The 26,711-nt window shown below is 34.0% G+C and overlaps 1 protein-coding gene across 6 annotated transcripts in view; it reads right to left on the bottom strand.

Moving 5' to 3' along the window:
• Positions 1-26,711, bottom strand: part of LOC123701891 (anillin) — a 58,915-nt gene that overhangs the window by 18,289 nt on the left and 13,915 nt on the right. For 5 of the 6 annotated variants that reach the window (XM_045649488.1, XM_045649490.1, XM_045649489.1 and 2 more), the window contains 4 exons: positions 25,262-25,820; positions 11,684-11,937; positions 7,294-7,510; positions 4,746-4,929 (listed from right to left, as the gene is read on the bottom strand). In XM_045649488.1, the coding sequence (XP_045505444.1) occupies positions 4,746-4,929; positions 7,294-7,510; positions 11,684-11,937; positions 25,262-25,820 (1,214 nt within the window). The remainder of the gene's footprint in view (positions 1-4,745; positions 4,930-7,293; positions 7,511-11,683; positions 11,938-25,261; positions 25,821-26,711) is intronic. The other variant, XM_045649492.1, reaches the window with a different exon arrangement.

The raw sequence follows: 26,711 nt of genomic DNA, 5'->3' as shown, positions 1-26,711 counted from the left end.
AGAGATATTTTGATACCCGAGAAAGGACATAGGCTACTTTTTATCCCGGGAAATAGGATAGGTTTTATCCCGGCAATCCCACGGGAACGGGAACTATGCGGGTTTTTCTTTGACTGCGCGGGCGAAGCTGCGGGTGGAAAGCTAGTTATTTATAAAATTAATTATGTATATATGGCGAATGACTGACAAGTTCACCGACAAATCCACGCGCGCACACACACGTACGGATTTGTCCCGCGCGGCTCGGGTGCGGCGCGGCGCTCGCGTCTCCAGACGGCGAGCCCGCGCCGAGCCGCGAGCCGCGCACAACTACACATACACACGCAGATTGGTCCGCGGACTTGTAGCCAGCTACAAATCCAGCGGATGGGTGCGCCTGTGAATGGTACCCATTAATGTCATCATATCATTGTCATACCTTTAAACTAACCATTTTCTCAAATATGTATACTAATCTATACATATAATAAAATCGTAGGAAAGTCAAAACTGTACATTGAAAGAATACTTGGGGCGTGATCTATAATCGATAGAGAACCCAAAAATATAGTTTTTAGAATTTTTGTCTGTCTGTTTGTATGTATGTCCGGGTTAAACTCAATAATTACTGCATGGAATGGATTAACTTTAAATTTGTTACAGAGATAGCTGGAGACCTGAGGAGGGACATAGGATAGGTTTTATCCCGGAAATCCCACGGGAACGGAAACTGTTCGAATTTTTCTGTGACTACGCGAGCGAAGTCGCTGGCGGAAAGCTAGTAAAGGATAAAAATAAAAATGCAACCTTCATATTTTATTTCATAATAATTTATGCACTCTGAATATCATCCGTAAACCACAGGAACAAGGAGAATAAAATACCACATTCACTTCAATACTTTATTTCTTACAAAATCAGATAAAAAAAGATTTTCTACTATCACAGTCAACGAAATTAAATATAAAGCTGAAAAAGAAATTTCTAGATTAAGATCCCGTAAAACGCAATGGAATATTGTAAACATGTAATTGATTTAAATATCAGAGAAGAAGTCGTATTTTTACTATAAACCATTGCAGTTTTATTGGTAATATTTATTAGTTTTACAATATACTGTATAAGTAAACAACGTTGTACTTTCTGAAAGAAACATGACTGGCGTTATGATTATGAGTTAATATGTATTATTATGTATATACATAATATAACCTATACATCGATTGTACTATAATAGTGCGAAATAAAATACAATATTTTTGATAAATAACGGCCTCCATATTTAAGATATACTGTATATATTATATTGTAAGCTTTTCGTACAGAACGAGTGCGTACGCACTATGCACTATATCATTTTGATATTATCAAGAACGCTGGCTTTAAAATTAATTCATTTTGCAGATCTTGTCCAAAGTCTACAAAATATAGTTGACTTTGGAGCCTTACTGTATTTGCCGTATAAAATGCTTTAACAAATATTATACTATTGACCTATTATTCAAATCTATAAAACGATAAGTAATGTACCTGATAATCGCACCATTGCATATTTTTAATGTGTTTTTCTCATAAGTGTGTCAAGGTAGTTTTTTATTGGCGTTTGTCATAAAAAGTTAAAGTAGCTATCGTCTATGAGTCTATTATGTCGAACTGCATTTATATGCAGTTCGACATAATAGACTCATTTAATGGAGAGTATTAAAAAGCATGGTAAATTGATGTACTTTTTTGTATCTATACTAATATTACAAAGCTGAAGAGTTTGTTTGTTTGAACGAGCTAACCTCAGGAACTATTGATCCGATTTGAAAAATTCTTAGGCTATATTTCGAGGAAGGCTACAGGCTAAAAACCTATTAGGTACCTATACTAGATAAAAATTAAGTAGATTATGTACTTGTTATGCAGAACTGGTTAAATTAAGAACTAATATAAAATTTGTTTTCTAGTTGGCTAAACTTTTTTCTTCAATAACCTATCCATTTCATTAAAACGTACTTTTTATATTAGTATGTTTTCAAACTTAAAAATAAATGATAATAAATAAGGGAAGAATAACTCGGAAGTAGCTAGATAACCTAATAACAATCTCACTCAAAGGTATGAATCGATTGAAGCCTTAAGCAAATGGTCATTAATACATCCTACTTGTCTTAGCTTTCCTCTTGTCCTAGGACTGTTGGTCGAAAGTTTTAAACTATATTTAATAATATTATATTATGGGTTACTTATAAATATTTTTATATTTATAAGTAACTACTTAACCCATAATATTAAGTTATAATATACAGTTAGTTCTGTTTAGTAGAAAAAAACTTCCTTTAACTTTCTACGGAATGTACTCAAATATGGCTGACAAAATTGTTGAATAGGCTTAGCGGGATTTTTTCTATGTTACAATCCAAAGGATAAGGGATTCTATTGGTATGGAAACAAAACCTATTTTCCAATAGCCTTTAGGTAAGAAAACGCTGCCAAGACTAGAAGGATGTATCTCTTTTGTTCATATTAACAGATCATACTAAAACTATAATAAGTAGTTAATAGACTTATATTATCCACAATAAGGAAAATTATATACAAAACACCTAACCTATCTAATCTATAGGCAACTTTACAGTCTTAAGTTCATTAAAACGTTTGAATATAATTGATCTAAATACATTTTATTATCTGGGACGAGTAACTGAGATGTATCTTAACTTCATATATATTTTATTATTTTTTTAAGTATTACTTATTGCTGTTATTTGCTCAGATATATCTTTCTGATCTTATAAGTATCGATGAGATGATCTAATGATTTATAAATCCCAATTTTAGGTTATTTGTCTTTTTCAGTTTTACTATTACTACACGTGATATAGTATACTATGTAGTGTGTCTATATTTAGTTCTATTTATGACAAATGCAAGTTCAAATGATGATTTATACGACAAAATGTATATTTCTATCTACACGACGATCACTGTAAAGTTAATAACGATGCAAAAATGCGTTTATAATGAGTGGTTGTAACTTGGCATCCTTTATACACATGCATTGTATTGTAAACATAAATTTATATTTAATAACTAAAAAAAATTGAAATGATTTTTTAAGAGAAACTTATTTAGACGCGTTGAGAGTAAAATTTCAAGTTCGCGTCATGGCAATACCGTCACGTAATGGAATAAGGCGACGATTTTGGTATCTTTGAATCTTGCCAAAGTTTCACTACTGACACCTGTATCTGTACTTCAAAGGCAGATTAATAAGTTTAAACTTTTTATTGATACAATTTAACTTACCTATGTAAGTATTGACTCTATAGTCAATATATTATTTAAATAGAGATTGCTTGTTTAAACTACTAATCGCGTATAAAGATGCCTTTTATATCGAAAGATATACCAAAAAAATGGTAATAATCAGTAAGAAACGTTTTTCTTACTATAAGAAAACACCTAATAAAAACTACAAAATCTAAACCTACACGAGTCTATCAGTCAAATGTAATAGGCACTTCATAATTTCAACACGAGCCGATATCGACCTTCACCCCACGTAATAAGGTATACATTCGTACATTCGTATTAAATTACATATTATTTATATGAATACTAAAAACCAGTTGGCAGTGTTTGTGCTTGGATAATTATCTTAGTTATTAGTAGTTATTAGTACTTACAGAAAACTAGCGACTTGATTACCATTTTTATGTTTTATCTGTAGTACTAACTAGCAAACCGGGCGAACTCAGTTTCGCCACCAGAGACACCTTTTCTTTGATATAAACCTCACGGAGCCCGAGACCTTTCCAACGAATGCTAAACCGTGGAAATCGGTTCGTGCATTCTGGAGTTGCGTCAGGAAGGAAAACCAGACTTTTTTTTATATCGTAAAAGAGTGTTATATTTACCTAGACTTTTTTGTTATGAAATATTGTATATAAATTAGCCTAGTTTTAAAGGCCATAATAGTATACAGTAGCAGTAGTAGTATAAGTCGATTCTGGAGAGTTTTTTTATATTATATGGTATATAATTGTATCCATGTATATTGTTTTGAATATATAATTGTCAAATTATCAAAGCCAGTTTCTTGTTTATAATAATAGTCTTGTAACGTGTTTAAGTATGTTCGATTGTTCTTAAATTATTGCATTTTCTTTATCCTGTATTTGCAAAATACGAGACTATTTTTATCACAATAACCCTAGTAAAAGTTTTTCTAACAAATAAAAATCACAATTTTATAGAGAAGCAAAGGTAAGCCTTATTATGACGTAATATGTTTGTATATTCGTTTAGCCTAAATTTCGGCTTATAGACAAATAATGAAATATCTATCAGGTATTCAACTATGCCTTACACCTCTATCATACTGGGCAGTACAACGCAATGCTAAAAGTAAGAAAATCCTCCCTACCAACTACCTAACATTTGCCATATGCTTTGGCCAAGCAATTGTCAAATACCATCATCCAGTCTTACAAGTTGGGCCAAACGTTGACCATATACAGTATACACCAAAACATTGCAAACCTGTGTAACGTTCCATCAATAAATACCCCTAACATTTGCCACATGCATTGGCCAAGCATTTGTCACATACATCGGCATCCAGTCTAACAAGTTCGGTCAAACATTTGCCATATACGCGAACATTGCAAAACCATATTCCAACCAATAGGTACCCTTAAATCGAACCAAAACTCTTGTAAATTTCCCTTCATATACAAAGAAAGAAGAATATACACTCGACAGCATAATAACCGCACCTAGATCCGCCACAATCCGAATACTCCTCTTGCGTGTTCGAATTATCCGTTTCGATATCCGATAAATGCGGATATAGGCTCGTCGGTTGTTGGACAATGGTACCATTTGCCTCTTTACTGTTCACTTTTATCCGTTTTACATCTTCCAATACTGATAGAACTACGGTTGAGTCTTGTTGGGAACCTGGAAAGAGAGATAATTTATTAGTAGATAAATGAATACTGCTGAGTTTTTAATAGGGAACTTATTCATTGCAGGACGTCGTCACGCGCCAAAAAGTAGGTATGAAAACTATGGATAGAAGATAATGATACTCGACATAAAAAAGTTCGAATCATAAATACTATATTATGACTAATTCTTGCATTTATTTTATCAGTCTAAGTTAATTTCACAAATATGTGTGAAATATCTTATTTAGAAGAAGTATTATGACGTATTAATTAATAAAGATATCAAAATTTTAATTGATAATTAAGTTGAACAAATGAAATTTCTGGAATTCTTGTAATTAATTAAACATGATCTAGTTAATTTCGTGGAAACAGTTTCATATTAATGTGTTGTTATGCTTGATTTAACGTTTCATGTATTGATGGATTCATTCTATTGACTCTTATATTGATTTGAAAGACGTCATGTAAGATTAGAGATTAGATGCGGTTGGTGGTCACTTCCAAGAAAGTGTAGAAAATATGAAGAAAAGGCAGCTGTATCTATACTAATATTATAAAGCTGAGTTTGTTTGTTTGTCTGAACGCCCTAACTCAGCCATTACTGGGGCCTTAGACAAACGTACGTAACGCCATGGAATAGAAACTGCTAACACTAATTATTGACATAAGCTCATGACATTTTGGTAATGGTTCGATCACACTACCAACGACGCAGACGACCACGACCAAAGTTCCAATCTTGCCGAAATTTGTTTAAAATCAATATTAAAATCTCCCGTCATTCTGGTACTCAGGAATAATAAAATTCGAGGTCAATTAATAAAAAGAAATAGGGTTTTTTGCGATTTTCGCCGAGACGGTAAGTTTATCATACAATCACCTGAACCAAAATTGTATATAATCTAATTATCTATAAAAAAGGTTAAATACATTTTTTTCTAGGAGCCACCGTTTCTATGAAAAACCTGTTTGTTTATCCATTGATCTCAATTTTTTTTTTCCAAACACCAATACGACAGGAAATTCTTAAATTTCATTTTTAATTGTGTTTTGCACAATTTTATTTAATTGCGACTGGATGAAAATTTTGTTCGTGGTCGTCGTTGTCGTTGGTAGGGTGACCGAATCCTTATGCAAAACATCATACGCTTATGTCAATTTCTATCGATAGCGTATTCTATTCCTTGGCGTTTTGACGTTTGGCTAAGGCCCGGTCAGATTATAAAAATTATTTCGGTGTTAGATAGCCCATTTATCCAGGAAGATTATAGGCTATATATCATCACGCTAAGACCAACAGGAGCGGAGCCACGCGGGTTAAACCGCGGGGCGCAGCTAGTTCGAAACAATTTTAAACACTTCTGACTAAAGTCAATAAAATAAGTATATTATTGAAAAGTTTTTCATCTAGATATTTGGAAATGAATCAGTCTCTCTATATGAAAGTTATATTTAAATTCTGAGACCATGTTTTAGTTGTAAGTATACGTTTTTGTATCAACTGCAATGTGTGAAAACTAACATTATGACGTCACACGCGTCCGGGTGACGCTTCGGGAGTTGTCGGTGTGTTTTCGGTACTGGATTCAAAGACTAATTTTTATTTTGAAATAACTTTTGAAAGCAAAAAAAAAAAAATTAAAAAAATAGTTTTGTTATAAAACTAATATATAATCTTTCCATTTAGCACAAAAAAAAATTTTATTCAAATACTCAATTGCCTTTATTTAGAGTTCCTAGCATTCCATTAAAATCTTGAACGTAATATGATAGTTTTAATCAAATGCTTTATTCATATTTTCCATGCATGAAAAACTAGAACACAACATTGATATTGTATACCAAACAGAGTCATAGTGATTACGCAAAACCAATTATGCGTGGATTATGAGCGGTTAGGAACAACATGAACAACTCTTGTTATGATTATGATTTATGACAATGACAAACTATTGTTTGACATAAAATAATGGGCTTTTGTTACTAATAAAGCTGATTTTTTGACGATTATTTTATAACTATGCCGCCATTTTCATATTTTCCCTTATGTTACCTAATTGTTACTTTAAACCGGAAGCAGATTACTCAAATAAGCAATTAATGATATACGACTGCGATTTTTGATTTCCAATCTTAATATCATTTCAATACATTAATAACTTCACAAATGTTCTACGGTTTGCCATTTTTTATTCTGCTTCCAGTATAATATGCATTTAAATGAACTCAATTTAGGCGCAATTTTTCAATAGCTGGTTAAAACTTATCCGTCCAATGTAAAAGTATGACGTAGGTAGCCCATAATACGTCATTCGACGAATAAAATTTTAACCAAGGTTTGAAAAAATGCCCCTAAGTCATTTATACTCACTTCTCCGTTTAATAGGCTGCGCTGCAACATTTTTATCTTCCTCCTTTATTCTCTCCTCTGGTACTTCCACGTTAGTTTTAGGTACGTTTGATATTATTTCAGGTTTCCTCTGCGCTAGACTTGTGGTACTCCCCATGAGGGGCGCTTTCTCTGATGGGTCATTTTCACTGTGATCGTCATCTGAGTCATTGTCTTGTGGTTTTGGTGGTGGCGGGGGCTGAAAGAAAACATAAATGAGTATATTTTGCGTCATAAATAAATAAATAATGAGATGAGCTATCGTAGTGGTAATAAGAACGGACAGAGATCATCCTAATTTATATTAATCATGTAAAAAATATGATAGTATTAGACATGCTTCAATGTCTATATCTTATTGTGTTAAGTAGCTATCCGATTAACCAATCCAACATTATATTTATCTAGATGTTTCATGAACAACTTTACCGACCTATTAGACTAAAAAGACCTGAAACATTGAATTTGTATTCTTAGGCTATTGCATAGCTTCTTTCGCGGGCCTTGAGCGCGGGGACCGAATCCAGAAATTCCGTAACGAAAAAACCTCACGCTCCCCACTCCGACGGGCGGAGGTGTGGCTTGAACGCTTGCTATGCAATAGCTTTACCGCGGCAGTCCCCGAGTGCCACACGTCTTTTTTATTTAACTTTCTCCCCTATAAAGTAATATCGCAATTCGCAAAGTTACGTATCAATACGCAATTGACACAATCATTTTCTGTTTCAACAAGTATCAACTAATAAACGTTAACTTCTCTAACAATAGATTCCCATAGCGCATAACGTAACCGAGATATCTTCATGAGAGAGTGCTTGCTCCACAAATTAGCGTCTACATTATGCTATAGTTACATCACAGTCTAAGGGTGAGTTTCCACCAATAATGAGAATGAGTTAGTACATCTTCGAACTAAATGAAACGAATATGATTGGTAACGCTCTCTCCATACCTCACGCGCGGCTTTGTTTGCGGAACAAAATATATCCTATGTTCTTTCCACGTCCTACACTATCGTTGTAGCAAATCTCATCAAAATCGGTTATGTGTTTTGAAGCGCGAAGAGAGAGACAGATAAGAATTACTTTCGCATTAAATAATAGTAAGGTTTATTGAATTATGATGACCGCGACATTGTCTAGATGTTTTCGGCTGTTACAAGATCAACGTTTTCTTTTACTACGGGATCAATCATCAAAGGTGCAATACTACTGGGCTTTTATTCTTTCTACGGTTACATCATGCGACCTAACCTTATGGAAACTGGAAACGCCTAGTCACAAGAACTGTTATAAGGACGGCATAATATTAACGAGTTCTAATGAACAAATCGGGACATATGTGTGAAGTGTAATTGACCTGAATGTTGTACCTATTTGTTACAACTGCTGGTGTTAACTAAAATGGATAGAACATAAATGGAACGAATAAATCGAATTTGATACAATTTTGATACAATCTTTGATCAGGATTATATTCGATCAAAAAATAGAACTTAAAATAACTTCACTATAAAAACTTTAGACATCTTTAGAATAAGTACCTAAGTAAGTACAACTATTTGTTAAACTGTCCTTAAGAAATCTCGAATGTAGAACATTATAAATATATCTATGTAAGCTAAAAAGCACAATCTGAGCTATATTTCACAACTAGCTGCGCTCCGCGGTTTCATCCGCGTGGCTCCGCTCCTGTTGGGCTTAGCGTGATGATATTATAGCCTATAGCATGCCTCGATGAATGGGGCTATCTAACAACGAAAGAATTTTTCAAATCGGACAAGTAGTTCCTGAGATTAGCGCGTTCAAACAAACAAACTCTTCAGCTTTATAATATTAAGTATCAATTACATTAGTTTTCGCAACGACACATAAAACGTGCACTTCCTACGAAAACTGTATCACCATTTTAAACTGAGCAATAAAACAATACCATTCAAATAAGTACATATTCAGCATGTTGATTCTTAAAACTTCGTACCTACAAATTTTATCTACAAAGGAACGTGCTTTCTGCAGAAAACAAAACACAACACTTGCATCGAGTCTTGGAAACGTGCGAACAAATACAAAAGGAATAACTAGCTCTATTTATAGTCGTTTTGTTTCGACGTGTAAGTAAATAGCTGTAGAAGACTTGCATTTTGAATATACGGATGAATCTTATTAATACTATTTTTAGCGCTAAATCAAATTAACTTTTTCATTGAAATATCAATATGTATTGCATGTCTTGTATATCCTACCAATATAAACGCGAAAGGTGGTAAAAATGCATAGATTTATGTTTGTTAGGCTTTTAGGCGGAAACAGTTGATCGGATCTGTATGAAATTTGGTACAATATAGTCTGGATTAGTATATTGGACCCTCTAAACCGCTACAACGCGAATGACGCCGCGGCTTCAAATTAATTATAGGATGACTAAACTAAAATGAATTTAAATATTTAAAACAAAATACTCATCTCATTGGAAATACCAGCTTGTGATAGACAGATTCAATAAACCGTTTAAACAAGTCTCAATGTTAGCTGATTATATTTAATATTCGCAAACCTGTCTTACTTATCGGCAAAGCAACATGATTTATCTGTGAGTCGCATTTTAAAGTCGGATTCGGTCATGGTCATACTATTAGTTACTATGTAGAAAAAAAAATAATGTCCAATAGATATTGTTAGTATTTTATAAAGCCAAGGTATAGTTGGTGCTGTAAAATTATGCATATTACTTGCATAGAAATTAGCTACGAAATCAGAACCTACGCAATGCGGGACAACGGTAGATTACAACGTATCCTAGAAGTGTAATTTGTCCATATTGTAGGGACAATGCAGGTAAAGTCACTTCTTAAATTAATCTATACTAATATTATAAAGCTGAAGAGTTTGTTTGTTTGTTTGTTTGAACGTGCTAATCTCGGGAACTACTGGTCCGATTTGAAAAATTATTTCGGTGTTAGATAGCTCATTTATCGAGGAAGACTATAGGCTATATATCATCACGCTACGACCAACAGGAGTGGAGCCACGGGGGTGAAACCGCGCGGACCTGCGCTGAGTGTGCATGCAGTCATATAACGTGATTCCTTTAAATAACTCAGGCCCCGGAATCACAGACACAATAGAAAATCTATTGTGTCGTGGACTGATCGGGCCGCTCGGGGCTCAATGGGTAAAGGATATGTATAGATTGAGATTATCTTCTGTAGATTCGATTCTTCTGAATAGAATTAATATACCTACCTCTATACAGCTACATGTTTATCCATACATTGAAAGTATCGTAATTGTAATACTTGAGCAGATGGCACCACCTGCTAATTTTAATTCATGCTGCTAGTGTATTACAATATGGCAACCGCAAATAGTAGCAGAGATAAATACCGTTAAATAATCCCAAGGAAACGATAAAGGAAGACCTCATTTCAACATGCTGCGGTATTTTTCTACCTTATTTTGACCACATTTGACTGTTTGGTGATGTGATATTTTAAGAGTGAATCATTGTGCAAGTCATATTGTATGAATCAGTGCTTTGGCAAAATCTAAGTTCGTCAGTTCTGCTTAGCTGTGTAAACCGGAATTAACACACTTTCGTAAGCCAACTTATCATATATATCAAAGATTATCGCTTAAAACATAAAGATACAAGATTTTCGCTTAAAACATAAAGATACATATCTTTTTAAAGTTTCTTGTCGATTCTTCTCTCTAGAAACGACATGTCAAAATAGAGGATGGCAGTTAATTAGAAAACGTTGGAACTCATTTGCAAATATAATTTAGAAAGTTTCGAGATTTATGAAAAAAATATTAAAGGATATTTTGATGAAATTCAATATTAAATTTCATTAAAATTTCGATAAAATAAAATTTAATTATTGATAATGACAATTTAAATGGGCTCCTAAAATGATCGAGTTGAAAAAATAGATGTTTGAGTTTATTTAAAATACCTATAATTTACCTAGTTACTAAGATTTACACAGTCCTAAGAACAATAGACCAAATCGGTGCTATTGTTTATTGGTCTATTGATCGTGGATTTATCCGTTTCCGCTTTAGGGTTCATTCAAAGAATTCGATACATTTCACGTCTGATCGACTTTGTTTACTAGAAAGTAGACCATCAGATTTGTATGCCTTGCCAAATCCTTTATTATTCTATTGCAGATCGAATCTAAGATATCTCTGTTGGATTACGCATAAAATCGTGCTTATTACAACCCCAGTTAAAAAAAAGAATAAGCTATTTTTTTAATTAGATGTAAGATCCGCGATAATAATATATCTAACTCAAAAAAATAGGAAAAGTTTAATTATAGCCCTTATTACAATAACATAACGGTATATATTAAAAAGATCCTCACCTTATAATGGAATCTGTTCTGCAGCATCTCCATCTCCTTCTCCCTTTCCTGCTTGAACTTATTCGCTATTGTTGTCTCGCTTATCGTTTGCTCCTTATTGAATAGCGCAGCCAGCTTCCCCTTTATGCCTCCTCCAAAGGAACTCTGACTGATATTGTCTTCAGAAAGACTGTCTTTGGAATTGGAATTCGAATTTCTTCTAGAACTTTCCGTGCTCTTTGTGGGCGTCTTTTGTTGGATGGGTTTCGGCTTGTCTGGAAATTGCAAAAAGTTTAGTGCGAAAGGTCAATGCGCAGGATTCGTGTCGGGGCGCTAACGGCGTGAGTGCGTTTGTGTGTAAAATTTTATTGTCTTATGAATATTTATGTTTTTAGGGATAGGAAATATTAATATGTGAAGATTTTATGTACTGTTGTATAGATAGAATGCTTGTTTTTGTGAAGTGTATTATGAATATGAAAACTTGATACGCATATAATTTATCCATGTTATAATAAAGATTGAACATGTTTTAGATGACTGGTTTTAGTTCAAATAATAATATGTTATATGAAAATTTCAGAATTATTGAAGGCCGAATTATTTTATTCCAATTTATTTTTATCGTTCTGCCTAGTTGAACATCTCATTATATTTTCTATTCACCTACATATTCGTCTCCTCTTCACACCGTAGGTACCTATACCTATATCAAGCTTATAACACCTATCTGTCAACTTTAACAGTTTTCCATAGACATTTCGCAACGGAGAAACTATACAGGTACTACAGAGGTAACTACATTTTTTATATAAATAAAAAAGAGCGTGTCGGCCGAGCACACATGTCAGAAGTGAAACTTCTTTGACAAAAATCAAATATATCAAAATCGTCGCTATATTGTCGTGACGGTATATCCATGATGCGACCTTGAAGTTTCACTTCAATAACATATAAACAATCCCAATAACAAGTCATAATTACGGCAATTATAGATCGATTAGCGACCATTTAAAATGGCATTGCACTAATAAGTAAATCATAGTGATTCTGGGTCAACGGTCCGGGTCAACTGGTCAGCCTCGGTTGCACATTTGTTGCGCTTGCGCCGGTTTTACGCTTTTCTTCAATACAACGGTTGACAATTGAAATTTCGTGCCATGGAAACTTGGTTGCAAAAGAGTCGTTTTATAGAGTTAAGACGTAGATGGAAAAAAATACAATAAAAATAACAATAGAGCTGAGCTGATGATTTTAGAACGTATTTTTACGACATTTACCCTTTCTCGAATAAAATGTTATACATCATAATATGTTAATTTAACAACAGGCTTGCTTGCCAGTATCACAAAACAAATCTATAAGAAAACGTTGGTTTGTTTGGTTGGATATATTAGCGCATAAATTTACATAAATTGAAAAATGACAAAACGCCTATAAAGGTACATATATGTATTTCCCAATTTTCTTGATTTTTCTTGCCATTTTCACAATAGCATCGTAACTCACCTAGTTGCGTAGAATAAACATTAGGCCTTAAAGAAAACTCTCCAAATCACGGTTATTATAACTAATAGTTAATTTAAGCAAAAAATTTCCAATGAAATCTTTCCGATATTAAACTGTTTTTGAAATATGGTAATTTTATAGATCTCACATTACCAATGACCCCAGATAAAGCAACTTTCTGCTATGTTTCATTATCAATTTAGAAATTTTATCCCTATTCTTTCTTCTGACTATCCAGAGTAATGAAATTTTATTCCATACGTTCCTCTTATTTTTGTCAATAGCATTAACAAGTTGGGTTTAACAAATGCATCATCATCAGCACATAACGTTCCTACTGCTGGGACACGGGATTCCTATAAAAAGTGAAGTCCCGTGTCCCAGTAGTGGGGTAAGGGGCAGATGCATGATGCATACATCTGTTTCACTGATCGATTTTCTTTAGGGATAAGTAGGTGATCAGCCTTCTGAGACCTGCCAGACCGAGACATTTTTTTTTCTTCGTCTCCACCGGGAATCGAACCCAGGACCCCTCGGTTCTACGCTCACGCGTCAACCACTGTACCAAGGAGGCGGTCAATATGTAATCGGGATTCCTAGGAGGGTACCTTATCCACCAGGTATGACTCATTTGAACAACTAGAAATGTGTACAAAACCATATCTCTTTAAAAACAAATTAATAAATACCCATTTTAAAGAACTAATCAACATCATTAACGATCATGTTGCAATTAAGGAAACGAGATTCCAAGTAATGAACAATGTTCGTGTTTTCTTCAAGTGTTTATGACGAAATAAAGAACGATCAGCAAAACTGTACTTATTGGCAATTTGTTAACTAAAACTACATGTAAATTGTAACTATACTAATCTTATAAGCTGAAGAGTTTGTTTGTTTGTACGCTCTAATATCGGGAACAACTGGTCCGATTTGAAAAATTCTTTCGGTGTCAGATAGCCCATTCATCGAGGAAGGCTATAGGCTATATATCATCTCGCTAAGACCAACAGGAGCGGAGCACTGCGGGTAAGACCGCGGAGCACAGTTACCTTATAAATTTAACTAGAAGTAGGTACAGGTAAATTGTATCACCTAATATAAATTCGCACGGGAAATTATCGTAAATGTAAGTTGTATTAGTCATAGTACGGGACTTTAAAAGTTATAGTTTTGAACGCGTACATGATTAACGTATTTAAACGTCCTCACGTACGCACCTGAAAACTTTAATTTATGAATGAAAACTTAATTTTATGGGTAATAAATATGAATTATATTGCTATAGATAAGGCGTAGTTAGATTATTATCGCTATTTTTATAACATATATGACACTATAAGTAAAAATAAAATATTTATTCGTCCCAACCCTATTGATGTATATTTTATACACTCTATTCAATACAATCGTATTTCCTACGTACAGACACATACTACATCGACCCTTTATATACCCTTATAACGTTGTAATAGTTTTTATGCAATTTTCACTTAAGTATATAAAAATTTCACATAAGTCTACAAGCTACAACACACTCCACACGGCCATACCTACACAAGCAAAAAACAACTTACACAAAAAAATCCACAATTTCACTGCACCGTAACAATCACAACAACATCAAATCCAATAAAATTTTCATCTCAACACTAGCGAGCGACTGCGCGCGCGCACGTTACGACGGTATGGCGTAGATTGACAGCCGTTCAACGGAGAGGTAATGACCCAATCCGTCAACTTGCTTCCGAGTTACTAGATACTGATCGTGCTTGATGAAGATATCATAATCTTAATTGGCCACGAGATCTTATAATAGTTTGACAATATTTCTCTTTATTCCTATATCTCGGGATATCCGGATTCCTATGAGGACGCTCAAGTATTTCTGGTCAATAACATCCTGTAATGTATGGCTTTTATAGACCTTTTTTCCCTGGAGAAACTCAATAATTACTTATTGCACACATAAGTGCGTATACGTTATGAAAACAAGAACTCAATCATACCTCAAATAACTAAGGTAAATCTAAATCCAAAATTCATTGCAATTAGTAGGAAACCTATATCTCTATACGTTTGGATCTGTTAGCATCCGAACTGTCGAAAAGTGAAACTGCTACTCCCTTCGCTCACATTTTCACAACCTAACCAATCGGTCATAATCAACAAAAAAGCGATACATAATTAAAACTTAAGAGCCCTGCTAACGTCATTATTCAAAGGACATCTTTACTCGACAAGAACTAAATAACAGATCACACATTTCGTGTAACCTAAACAACACTACGACTGACAATCCCTACGCCAACATTTTCTGAATACCGAACCAAACCATCATAATTAACAAAACAAGCGATACATCATAAAACCTTACAGCCTGCAATTACGTCATTCAAAGGACATGTTTACCACACCGTGGAAGGACTGTCCCGACCTGTAGAACGAGTTCCAGACGGGCCGTGACGAAAAACTTAACTTATACCATTTATATCAATAGTGGACTTCGTGTATGGGCATTGGGCAGGAACAGGGGAAAGAAGGCTTCTCTATTGTTTATTATTATTGGCTATAGGGGTCCTAAAGTAGACATTGATCTATTTCTCTTATGCTCCCAAAAACTACTTTTATATCTCTATCGATTTATGAAAATGAATTTTTACATAGTTTTTTTTTCTTGAATTATATTAAAGGGTGGTAATATCCAAGCAGGTACAATCAAATAGGCTGAAAATTATGCATTGTTTAATAGCTTTAAATATTGCAATTCAAGTATTGTAAGCACCTCTATGACCATAAAGACCAATTTTGACCAAGATTAAAAGGTATTGTCATTTCTACGCACCATTGGTCCACCGCGCCTACATTGCTAAACTAACAGTACCAAAAAATAAATAGGTTGACTGTGACGCTCCAACGATCTTCTGAATGGCTATTTATTGCATCGATTGCAGTATAATAGATTGCTGTCCGAAATTAATTTACGGTATAAGTATTTAATACCATGATTATGATATTTAATTATATTTTGTGGTTCATTTTAATCCAGTTCTGGAAAGAATGTTTACCTATTAAAACATGTGTACCTACCTAATATTTTACTAAGCATTGCACTTTTGCTAAGGCAATTTGCATAAATGTCAGAAACTTGGCTACACAATATCACAAAAGCTGAATAAAAGTACGTACGATTGAATTAATAATATAGAAAACCTAGTAAGTAGTATCCTACTACTAAACGGAACTACTCAAAATAATTAGCGAACCACGGTATTACCAACATTTAGAAAAGAAAACTTTAATCGTAAAATATTGACATTGAAGGGATAAAAAACTATCGTCAACTTTCATAATTACGTGACAATCGCTAGTTAACACACAATGAACAAAACAATGAAAATACATATAATGATTGTATTGTCTTCATTAAAAACCTTATTATAGTTCATGGATGTGTTATAGGTTAAAATTTAAATTGAAAAGATCATCTTTAAAATATTAATTTTCCCAAAATTAATAACAAACTGAAACTTTCTACAAAATATCTGCGAATCGAAGCGATCGCTATTAGTTTTAAAAATAATGTATATGTATAAAAATTTCTTATAAAACATTCATATGCATAAACCTAACCTTTACACTTATTTTCTAAAATTCGAGACCCTGGCATTTGGCAGCTTATTAAAATGTAGACCAATTAATCTTTATCTATAAATATATAAACAGGATTCTATTGATTACAAATATTTGATTTTAATTTTGTTATGTATCGACTCCAAAGCTACCTACTTTCCCGATTAGGCAAATAATATATTATCTACATTGTTTGTAAGGTGCATGGGCGATATATTTTTATTAGATACTAGCTGCTCCGCGCGGTTTCACCCCCGTGGCTCCACTCCTGTTGCCCGTAGCGTGATGAAATATAGCCTATAACCTTCCTCGATAAATGGGCTATCTAATACCGAAAGAATTTTTCAAATCAAACCAGTAGTTCCCGAGATTAGTGCGTTCAAACAAACAAACAAACAAACAAACAATCAAACAAACAAACAAACTCTTCAGCTTTATAATATTAGTATAGATGTATAAAATGCCGGGTGAGCCCTGGTATCGGATAAGGTGCTAGTAATTCGTAAAATAATAGTTAGAAGATCTTTAAGAAGAAATATATGCATTCAGAGATTCCTTTTACGTAATAGCAGTACGAAGAAAAATTGTATTTTTTTTGTTTTTGATGCGCCTTTGGGCAACATTATCTCATTGAAAAAACCTTTAAACCAGAAAAAAAAAGCAAAATATAGAAGATCGAAGTCAAGTTACATGTTTACATGTTTTATTTATACATGTTTTGATGACACAAATGACAATTTTTTAAGTGGGTACCTACATTTCAATATACTTGCGTCACTTTTTACCGCAACTCCAATTAAGCAGAACTTTCAAAGGGTCTTTGCTACAATAAGTGATCCCTATGTTACGGTTAATGACGGTTAACGGACAAAATTATACGTTACGACGTGGTTACGATATGTCATTACCGTGCTATGTTAAATGAGGCTTGTATGAAAACGTTGGTTCAATGGAATTGCTCCGAAATTGATGGTGACAGATGTTTTGTGTCGCAACAGGTGTACTGTACTGTACTACTGTGTTTGCTTAGCAATTAATTTCAATTCTTTCATCTAGTCTTATATAAACTGGGGCTACAATCTTTTCCTCTGTATTGTTCAAAGCGAAATTTCCTGTATTGTCGAAGCGTTGCAAAAAAACGTTTATTTGAATTTAAGAAACACGAACTAAGGATTAAACAAATAATAGAAAATATTTCTCAAGTTATGTTTATCCCAGATCAAACTAGTGATAGAAACGTCTTGCGTATCTTTGCATTCAATTCATACTTAACTATAAACAAAACCATCTCTATATGTAAGACATAAGCATTTATCTAGTCCAGATATACGTAACTACTACGTATTCCAGCCATACTTTATCTGCAAACAAAATCATCTTTATAAATACTAACAAATGAATAATATAAGACCTAGGCATCCAGTCTAGACATGTTCTACAGCGTAGTAACACACGTTTCTCAGTAAACAATACGGAGATAAATACACGAGATTGTAAGATATATCCGGAACTATTTGTGGTAATAATCTAGATTACATTGTTCTACCGTTATAAACACTTTATATTTATTACCTTTTGAGGTAACGAATGACTACATCTTGCTAAAATAAAAAGAGGGTGAAGGCTTGATGAAGGCTACTAAAATGAAGACAATTAAAATATACCAATGGTGGAATTAATTATCGAAGATTGTGATGAGAATTATAGATGGTGACTTTTGCATTAAAAGGTCAAGTTCGATCCAGTATAATGTGTGATGAAAATAGTTTCTTTCTAAAGCGATTCTGAATCATGTACCATATGCCTAATTAGAAATAATGTGTGGATTAGCACCTTACCCAACTATTCACAAAGAATACACAAATCATCTCTTCTTACTAACCATGAAAATCAGACAACCACACTAAAACACCAAGCAGACGTACATGAGATACCGTTGATGACGTCACAGCCTAAACTCAATCATTCAAACTACATAACAGATGATTAAACAAACTACCACAAAACAAACAGACACAAAGGGTTACGTTTTCGAAACGCAATCACAATAGCAGCATGTTGAAACATTATGCAAACCATGATGGGCCATCTTCACAATCGACAGCGTTGGCCCAACAAACGATCGTTGATGTTTGTTGCCATTACCTCGATTATGAATGACGGCCGATCATAGACATTTAGGCCCTCTACAGTCTACAGTCTACACTATCGTGATTGCCGCTACTCGCCCAACGGTGCCCATTGTGAAGAAGGACCATGACAGATACGGTTAAGGGCTTGCCGTGAAATTAGCTGTTGTACCTACAAATGACTACTTTATCCTGTTCTGCTGGGAAAAAGGTCGAACGGAAGCTATTGTTACTTATAAGTAACTATGGGCTGGCTTCCACCTAGGTTGAGTGAAAGAATTAGGAAGTTTAGGAATAAGGTAGCTTTCTTCTGGTGAAAGCTTTCAAAATCGATTGAGTAGTTAGGTTAGTAGCAACATCACAAACAAAATTGTTGATAGTATTTGTATTATTTTTAATGTGAAAGTGTGGATAAGAAATATAAGGAATTACTGGGTCAAAATCCAAAGGCATTTTAGCTTCGTATTGTATCGTAAAATCCCTATTTGCGTTTTCCCTATTTTTCCTTTTCACGCATAAGTCTTGGAAAAATTATGGTACCTAACTAGCAAGCATATCCGATTAGATTAATCAGAAAATTGTAAAGCATATTATACTATAATTTCTGAATAATCAAGACAACAAACATAAATCAATCATACACAAAGAAAGAACAAACATTCGTAACCCAGTTAACACTATGTACACAGCTCCTAATATGTTTGACACATGTTACCAAAAGAATCGTGTCATATTTACATATACGATTATTCACACTTTTCCACTAATGTCTGTAGTAGAAGCGACTTCACAAATCATATTGTTACTGAAAAATTTACAGTTACTCACTGTTATAATATTGGTCTATATACCCAGATTTGTTTGTCTGTTGTTTGAGTAATTAACATGCTTACGTTTTGAAGACAATTTCGAACGTGAAAGTAAAATTTGGGTCAAATTTAGTATGTTAAAAATCTACACTAATATTATAAAGCCGAAGAGTTTGTTTGTTTGAACGCGCTAATCTCAGGAACTACTGGTTAATCGATTTGAAAAATTGTTTCGGTGTTAAGTAGCCCATTTATCGAAGAAGGCTATAGGCTATAAAGGCTATAAATATAAATTATATCATCTCGCTAAGACCAACAGGAGCGGAGCAACGCGGGTGAAACCGCGGAGTTCAGCTAGTTAAAAATAAAACGAATAATAATGAAGAAAATTTAAAAAAGATTAAAATCGAGGCTTTGCCTCTTGTTCCCGGGTAAAAACTAACAAACAATAATAATGCTAATAAACATTATAACAAACAAATGGATATAATGTAAGCTAAGAAAAAAAAACATGTACATTAAAAGTCTGAATTTTTAACCTAATTACTTAGAGCACAACGGCCATTGAATGATCTCAATCAAATCGATCAATACAATGATTCCAAAGCGTTCCCTACTTCATAAAAGATGACTTATAGACTCGGGAACTCTTCCCAATGTATGCCTTTAACCAAAGGTTCCCCACAAGGAAACTCGAGCCTCTTAACAAATATTTGCACTTCCAAACAATATAATATATTCCTGGAAACTGTTATAGCGAGAGCACAAAAGAGAAAGTGGGACCGAACTCCGAAGGCTTTTTAACAACTCCGTATAAGGATGTGTCAATGTATTTTATTCTTTAGAACCTATTTATTTTGTGTAGTGTTAAGTAAATAACGTGACATAGTTTACAGATAATATTTTTTTTCCTTTTGCTAGTCTATTTTTATTCTACCTTCAATAATGTGAAAAATATGACTGTATTATTTGATGGTTTTTATATTTCCCGACTTAAATAATATACAGCTACCTATAGGCTATAAGCCTATAATACAACTGACTTACCGAAAGATATTTTTGAATGAAACTTAAAACAATTAATTATTATATTATACTACAACCGCAAACAGATAAGCCCCAATTGTTCATACCTACTTATTCATGAGAACAATTCAACCCAACACAAGTACACGAAACCTAAAAACTAACGGTACAAATCGCTAAATATAAAGTAATAAACACATTACATAGTTAAATTAATATACTGAGATCCTTCCGGCCAACGACCTGTCCGTCTTTATTTAATTAAAGATCGACTGATAAAAAATTCGAAGAACACGAATCTGCAACGTCACTTCTACGTGACCGGCATTTAGTACGAAATTTTGTACACGAAGTTAAAAATCAACGAGTGCTTTCATTAGTAGTAGCAAGATACCCAGAAGATACCTAACCTAGTTAAGCTATTAAATTATTGCTAGTAATTTTTCTTGCAATAAAAGCTTTCATTCATTCATTAGTATTAAACACAACCTATAATATCTGTAAGTCAAAATAAACAATTATTATACCACATAGTGACTTGACTCATTAATCATGTTGTGTTATCCTGTAAATGTTTGTCACAATTGTCTTTTTTTTGTTATATTATGTACCCTAGCTCTAATTATTGTTGTGACTGATGTTGGATAACCTAAATAAATAAAATAAAATAAAATAAACAACAATCACCCTTACAAAATGAACCTTAACTCTAATGCTAATAAGGGAAAAGCGAGAAAGTTCTTGCCACTACTTGCATTAATATTTTTTATTCTTGGGAAGTTACACAACCTACATCGATATATATCATTTCCTACATATCACTCTTTTAGACCTTTTACAATGTTATGTATAACGTATTAGTCCATTATTGGTATTCCTTGTCATAAAAGTCGTTACAATTTCCTATCCTGTAATTCTAGAAACAAGCAAAAATATTATAAGTCTATTTTATTCCATGCAATTCGTATCACCTGTCTGCGATTAAACTTTGTTATGCAGTTTGCATTCCCCCAAGTTCCTAGTGAACTGAACCATTACATAATAAACACCAGGTTTCGTTCACGACTTTTCTTCACATTTCGCGACAACCGTTATCCACACAAATTTACTAGCTTGAAGCTTTTTTCGCATAAACGAGCAGCCTATTCATCAAAACCGTCCAGCCATTTTACCGTACACAAAAACAAAAAAAACAACAATCTTGACCCTTTATAATTTTAGTTCTGAAGTATAAATAACCGCAAAACCCAGTCAATGTCACGGTCAACGTCTAAATGTGGGGAAACATTCTAAGGACAAAATCCCACTAACATTATGAATGCGAAAGTTTGTGAGGATGAATGTTTGATATTCTTTCACGTAAATACTACTGAACTGATTACAATGAAATTTGGTATGTAGGTAGCTGAAGACCCAGAAAAAGACATAGGTTTCTTTATATCCCGAAAATTCCACAAAAAAAGGTAACTATGCGGGTTTTTCTTTGAAAACACGGGTGAAGCCGCGGGAGGAAATCTAGTACGCTATATGCTAATTAACCTGTTTACTCTATCGTACCGTAACATACTACAAAATATATCGTCTAAATATAGACAGATGACAATACTATAATTTATTACGGTTTTACTACGAGACTAAACAAAGGATCTTACGTGCTCTATAAGGTAGCATAAAGGCCACAAATAATGACGACATTCTCTATTGTTATATGACTTTTGAAAGCTGTTAAATTAAAAAAATAGATACAGTAGAATAAAAATACGTCGAGTCATCATAAAGTTCACGCCCCGAATTTATTCAAGTACCTGCTTAGATAAATAATGCTCTTATCTAATTATTATTTCTATTATAATGTACACAAACTATCAAAAATTGAAACGAACATTTTGAATAGTACCTTTTAAAATTGTACATTAATTTATAGACGACATTCACAAGAAAACTATTCATATCGAAACATGAAATAATTTCAGTGAAATTGACTACACATCTGCTTCCATAGCACTTTAATAAAACAATATTGGCACACATTTTAATCTTGTAAACAAATAAACAGAAAATACTTCAAACGGCTAACTGATCCTTCCGTTTACTTTACTAAGAACCAATAAAACTAACGTTATACAGAAAGCTTTCCTAAGCTTTCTAATAAAAAAGATTAAGAACATCAAACAAAATGTATTAAAGCATTTCTTCTTGTTATAGATAATTGGTTCTTTGCTTATCTGTTCTAACCTTTAATTGCAATGAAATCGTAAACAGCCAGTACCAATAAAGATGATAAAGAACGAGAGTAACAAAAAAGGTAGTAATATAAAGTGCCCATAATGATAGCTTTAAAATCATCACACAGTTTATATGGTGATGACGTCAGAGAAGCATTGTAATAATAAAGATAAAATCAATAACATACCTACGGATGCTTTAATATTTAACGAATGAACAAAATGGTTGTTAGCAATAATATATGATGCTGTGTAATATTTTAAATCAACAAAATATGCAGTTCCCTCTGTCCTACTCTATAACACGTAGCTAAGTTATTATCCTAAAAATTTCACAGAAAAACTGCTATATGTACTGTACTTTCGTTTTCAAAATCAATTCCGCATTTCCTTGCTCCTCAAAAGTAACTTACAAACTTCTGGACATTAAAAATAATAAAAAAACTCATATAGAAAAACCAAATCGACAGTTTCAAGGAAATGAGATTGACACAAACATCAAGATTATTATTACATCATAACAGATTACGACTGGGACTTTCAAAAGAGATTACCCATTTGAAATGGTATTAGAGCCAGCGCGCACGAGCAACTTTGTCTCCGCAACTATTTTGTCTCTCCCACCCATGGGCTAGTATGAAAGTGCGCGCACGTAGCGACGCAACTCCCCATACAATTGATGGGAGAGACAAAATAGTTGCGGAGACAAAAGTTGCTCGTGCGCGCTGGCTCTTAGAAGTTTCAACTGTTGTATTAGAGCCAGCGCGCACGAGCAACTTTGTCTCCGCAACTTTTTTGTTCCTTCCAATCAATTTGTATGGGGAGTTGCGTCGCTACGTGCGCGCACTTTCAAAATAGTTGCGGAGACAAAGTTGCTCGTGCGCGCTACCTCTTAGAACAAATGCTTAGAGATTATTTTTGTTTTAATTCAAAAGGGATAATAATTTAAAATACTTTGTATACGTTCAATGCGTATTACAATACGAATATTTATTTCATCATAAAGTTTTGTAGAAATGGATTTCACAACACCAAATATTGTAGCAAACATTTTTTTTCTCTGAATACCGTATGTTAACTAAAACATAACAAAACGGCTGATTACAATTTAATGATAAGTGATAGATATTGTTTTAAAGGTGTATTGAAATATTTTGATATAAAATGTAAAGATAATGACTAGGTAATAATTGAAATGCCTAAAATTAGAAACGGTCTAAAATAACTTATCAAGGTGCTTTTCTATACTAACGAATTAATAACAATAAATAACAATAATTTCCTAACGAAGTATATACAACTAAGAAATATTTTCATTGTATACGTTTATTTCGTTCGTGGAAATATTTATAAATACATAGCAACTTCGTTTTCATATTATTGACTCGACTCGCCCATTTCCCGCCTAAAAAGTAGGTTATACCGCTAGAATATAGGTTATCAACCTTTAAAAGTTCAAAAGGTCGTCTCCAAAAAGAACAATTCTATTATTCTAAGGACATAGTTCCAATACAAAATCTCTTATACGATAAATCCTATAATCTTTGGTATAATCTGACCTAACACCATAAAGAGGAAAGATTTGTTGTTCGTTTGTAATCCGATTTAGCTCAGAAGGTACTTGGCCGATTTTATTTTTTCCTACCATCAGATAGTTTACCTCTTTACCGAGTAACATCTAGGATATTATCCTGGCACAGCCGGGTTTAGCAGCATATTATAATAGCGAAGAAGATACATTTAACCCATTGTAAAAATAATAAGGCATTATAATACTCGTATTATCTGTGCCTTACACCGTATATGGTGTCTTATCATTCGCTAGATGTGTCAATGAAAACAACACAGCCTCTGCGTGATTAAATCGAACCTCATTAGACATTCAATAACTATTAGATTCAATGTAACTTTTTACACCATGATGTAATGGAATAGTTGTAATGTGTTTTTCCTTAACTAACAAGTACTTACGCAGAATATGTCATTGACCAAGTTTACCTTTTAGTCCATGTTTAGAGGATTAATCATAAAAAAATAATTGCAAAACCTTTTAAGAATTATATCTGTTTAATTAATTATGTCAACTTTAAATAATTATTATTAAGAAAAATGGTAACCGCAGATTACTGTTTATTAAATGAATAAAATAAAACCCACGGTAATAACTGTGTGTAAAATACAATAGGTTATCTGTTTACGTTACGAACATTTATGTGTGTGTGAATAGTGTACACCGTTAGCACCACAATATAAATAACTGGGACTTACCTTTGTCGCCGTGCAGTGTTTTTATTGAGGGCGCAAGTCCGAAGGGTGCCTTCGGTACTATTATTGTCCCTTTATTTTTCTCGAACAGCGCTTTGCGTTCACGTAACGTCATTTCGGCCGGGTCTTTCTCCTTCGCCCGCGGACTGCCGGCTTCGAACATCGCCGCCTTTGAAAGCACAGAACTCCTGTCAACATTGCCGTTTAATTTGGGCGCTAATCTCTTCACAGCTGGGCTAGCCGGCTTGTCGTCTCGCTTTGTTTGTATACAATCCGTGTTGTCGTTCTCTTCGCGTTCCACCACATTGTTCTCTTTGTCTTTATCACTGTCACAGTTCTCCTCGCTGACCGGCGGCGTGGGCGCCTTATATTTTTTGATCGACGGTTTTTTCGTGACGGACGGCGGCGCGGCCACCATAGTCGCCATGTTGAGGGCTGGAGTTGCACTGGGGGTTGTCGATGCACTCGCCGGCGCCTGTCGGGTGCGTTCGGGTAACTTCGCGGCGAAGTCGTACACAAGCCGCGATTGGGTGGCAGAGACGCGCCGGTACCCGTCTCCTTCCTACGATTGGACAGTGGCGGCGTTTGGGCGACTTGAGAGCACGTGCGTGCGTATCGATACGACGCGAAATGGTACAAACAAATGCCAAGTTTAACTGTAACCCGGTTAGGGAGCGAGACGGAGTTGCATCATGGGTTGCGTAAGGGTAAATGTGGAAGTATTAACAATGGATCGTATTTATTTATTATGGAGCAAAGTATCGTGAGTCGTCAATCGCGTGTGGCGTTAAACTCACGACTGGTTAATGGATGTAGCTGACGCACGTGCGGAAACCGGCTTCAGCGATAACAATTTCGTCGCATATGCCAGTTTTGCAATTTCATATGCACAAGGAAATGCTAATGAGCAACATTTGACTGACTGATGACTACGTGAGATGCGCTTTTGATAATGACGGCACAACAAAGAGTATTGTGCAATTGCTTTAACAGAAATTCACAAGTCGTAGACGTAATTCTAACATGTTACTTTCTACCCCAATAAAGGATAAATTTAAATTTAATTCCTACATAGCCAATTATTACAAGTATAATATAAATTTCAAGTACTGTATGAATAATTGTAAAACAAGCGTCTAAATAAAGTAAATCACATTAAAATATTAATTTAAATATCAGCAATTACGCCTTCATTATCCACACAAAGGGCTTTGTTCCCAATTCTAATGATGCGATGCGACTTAACCGCAATTCTATTTAGTCTGTGACATGCTGTCCCAGATAATCATCTGTATTTATTTTTGAATTGCGACCTATTTTTGTAAACTATTTAAATTGTAAATTGTAAATTATTTATTGGCTGTATTTTTGGGATAGTATTTTTTGGCGGGAAGTTTTAGGTGCGGTTTGATGAAATAAAGCTAATGTAGTTTGTTTTTGTCCCGAGTATGAT

Source organism: Colias croceus, chromosome 22 (genome assembly GCF_905220415.1).
Source record: "Colias croceus chromosome 22, ilColCroc2.1".
Taxonomy (NCBI): Eukaryota; Metazoa; Arthropoda; class Insecta; order Lepidoptera; family Pieridae; genus Colias; species Colias croceus.
The sequence above is the reverse complement of the archived record's forward strand: the minus strand, read 5'-3'. Positions and strand labels throughout refer to the sequence as shown.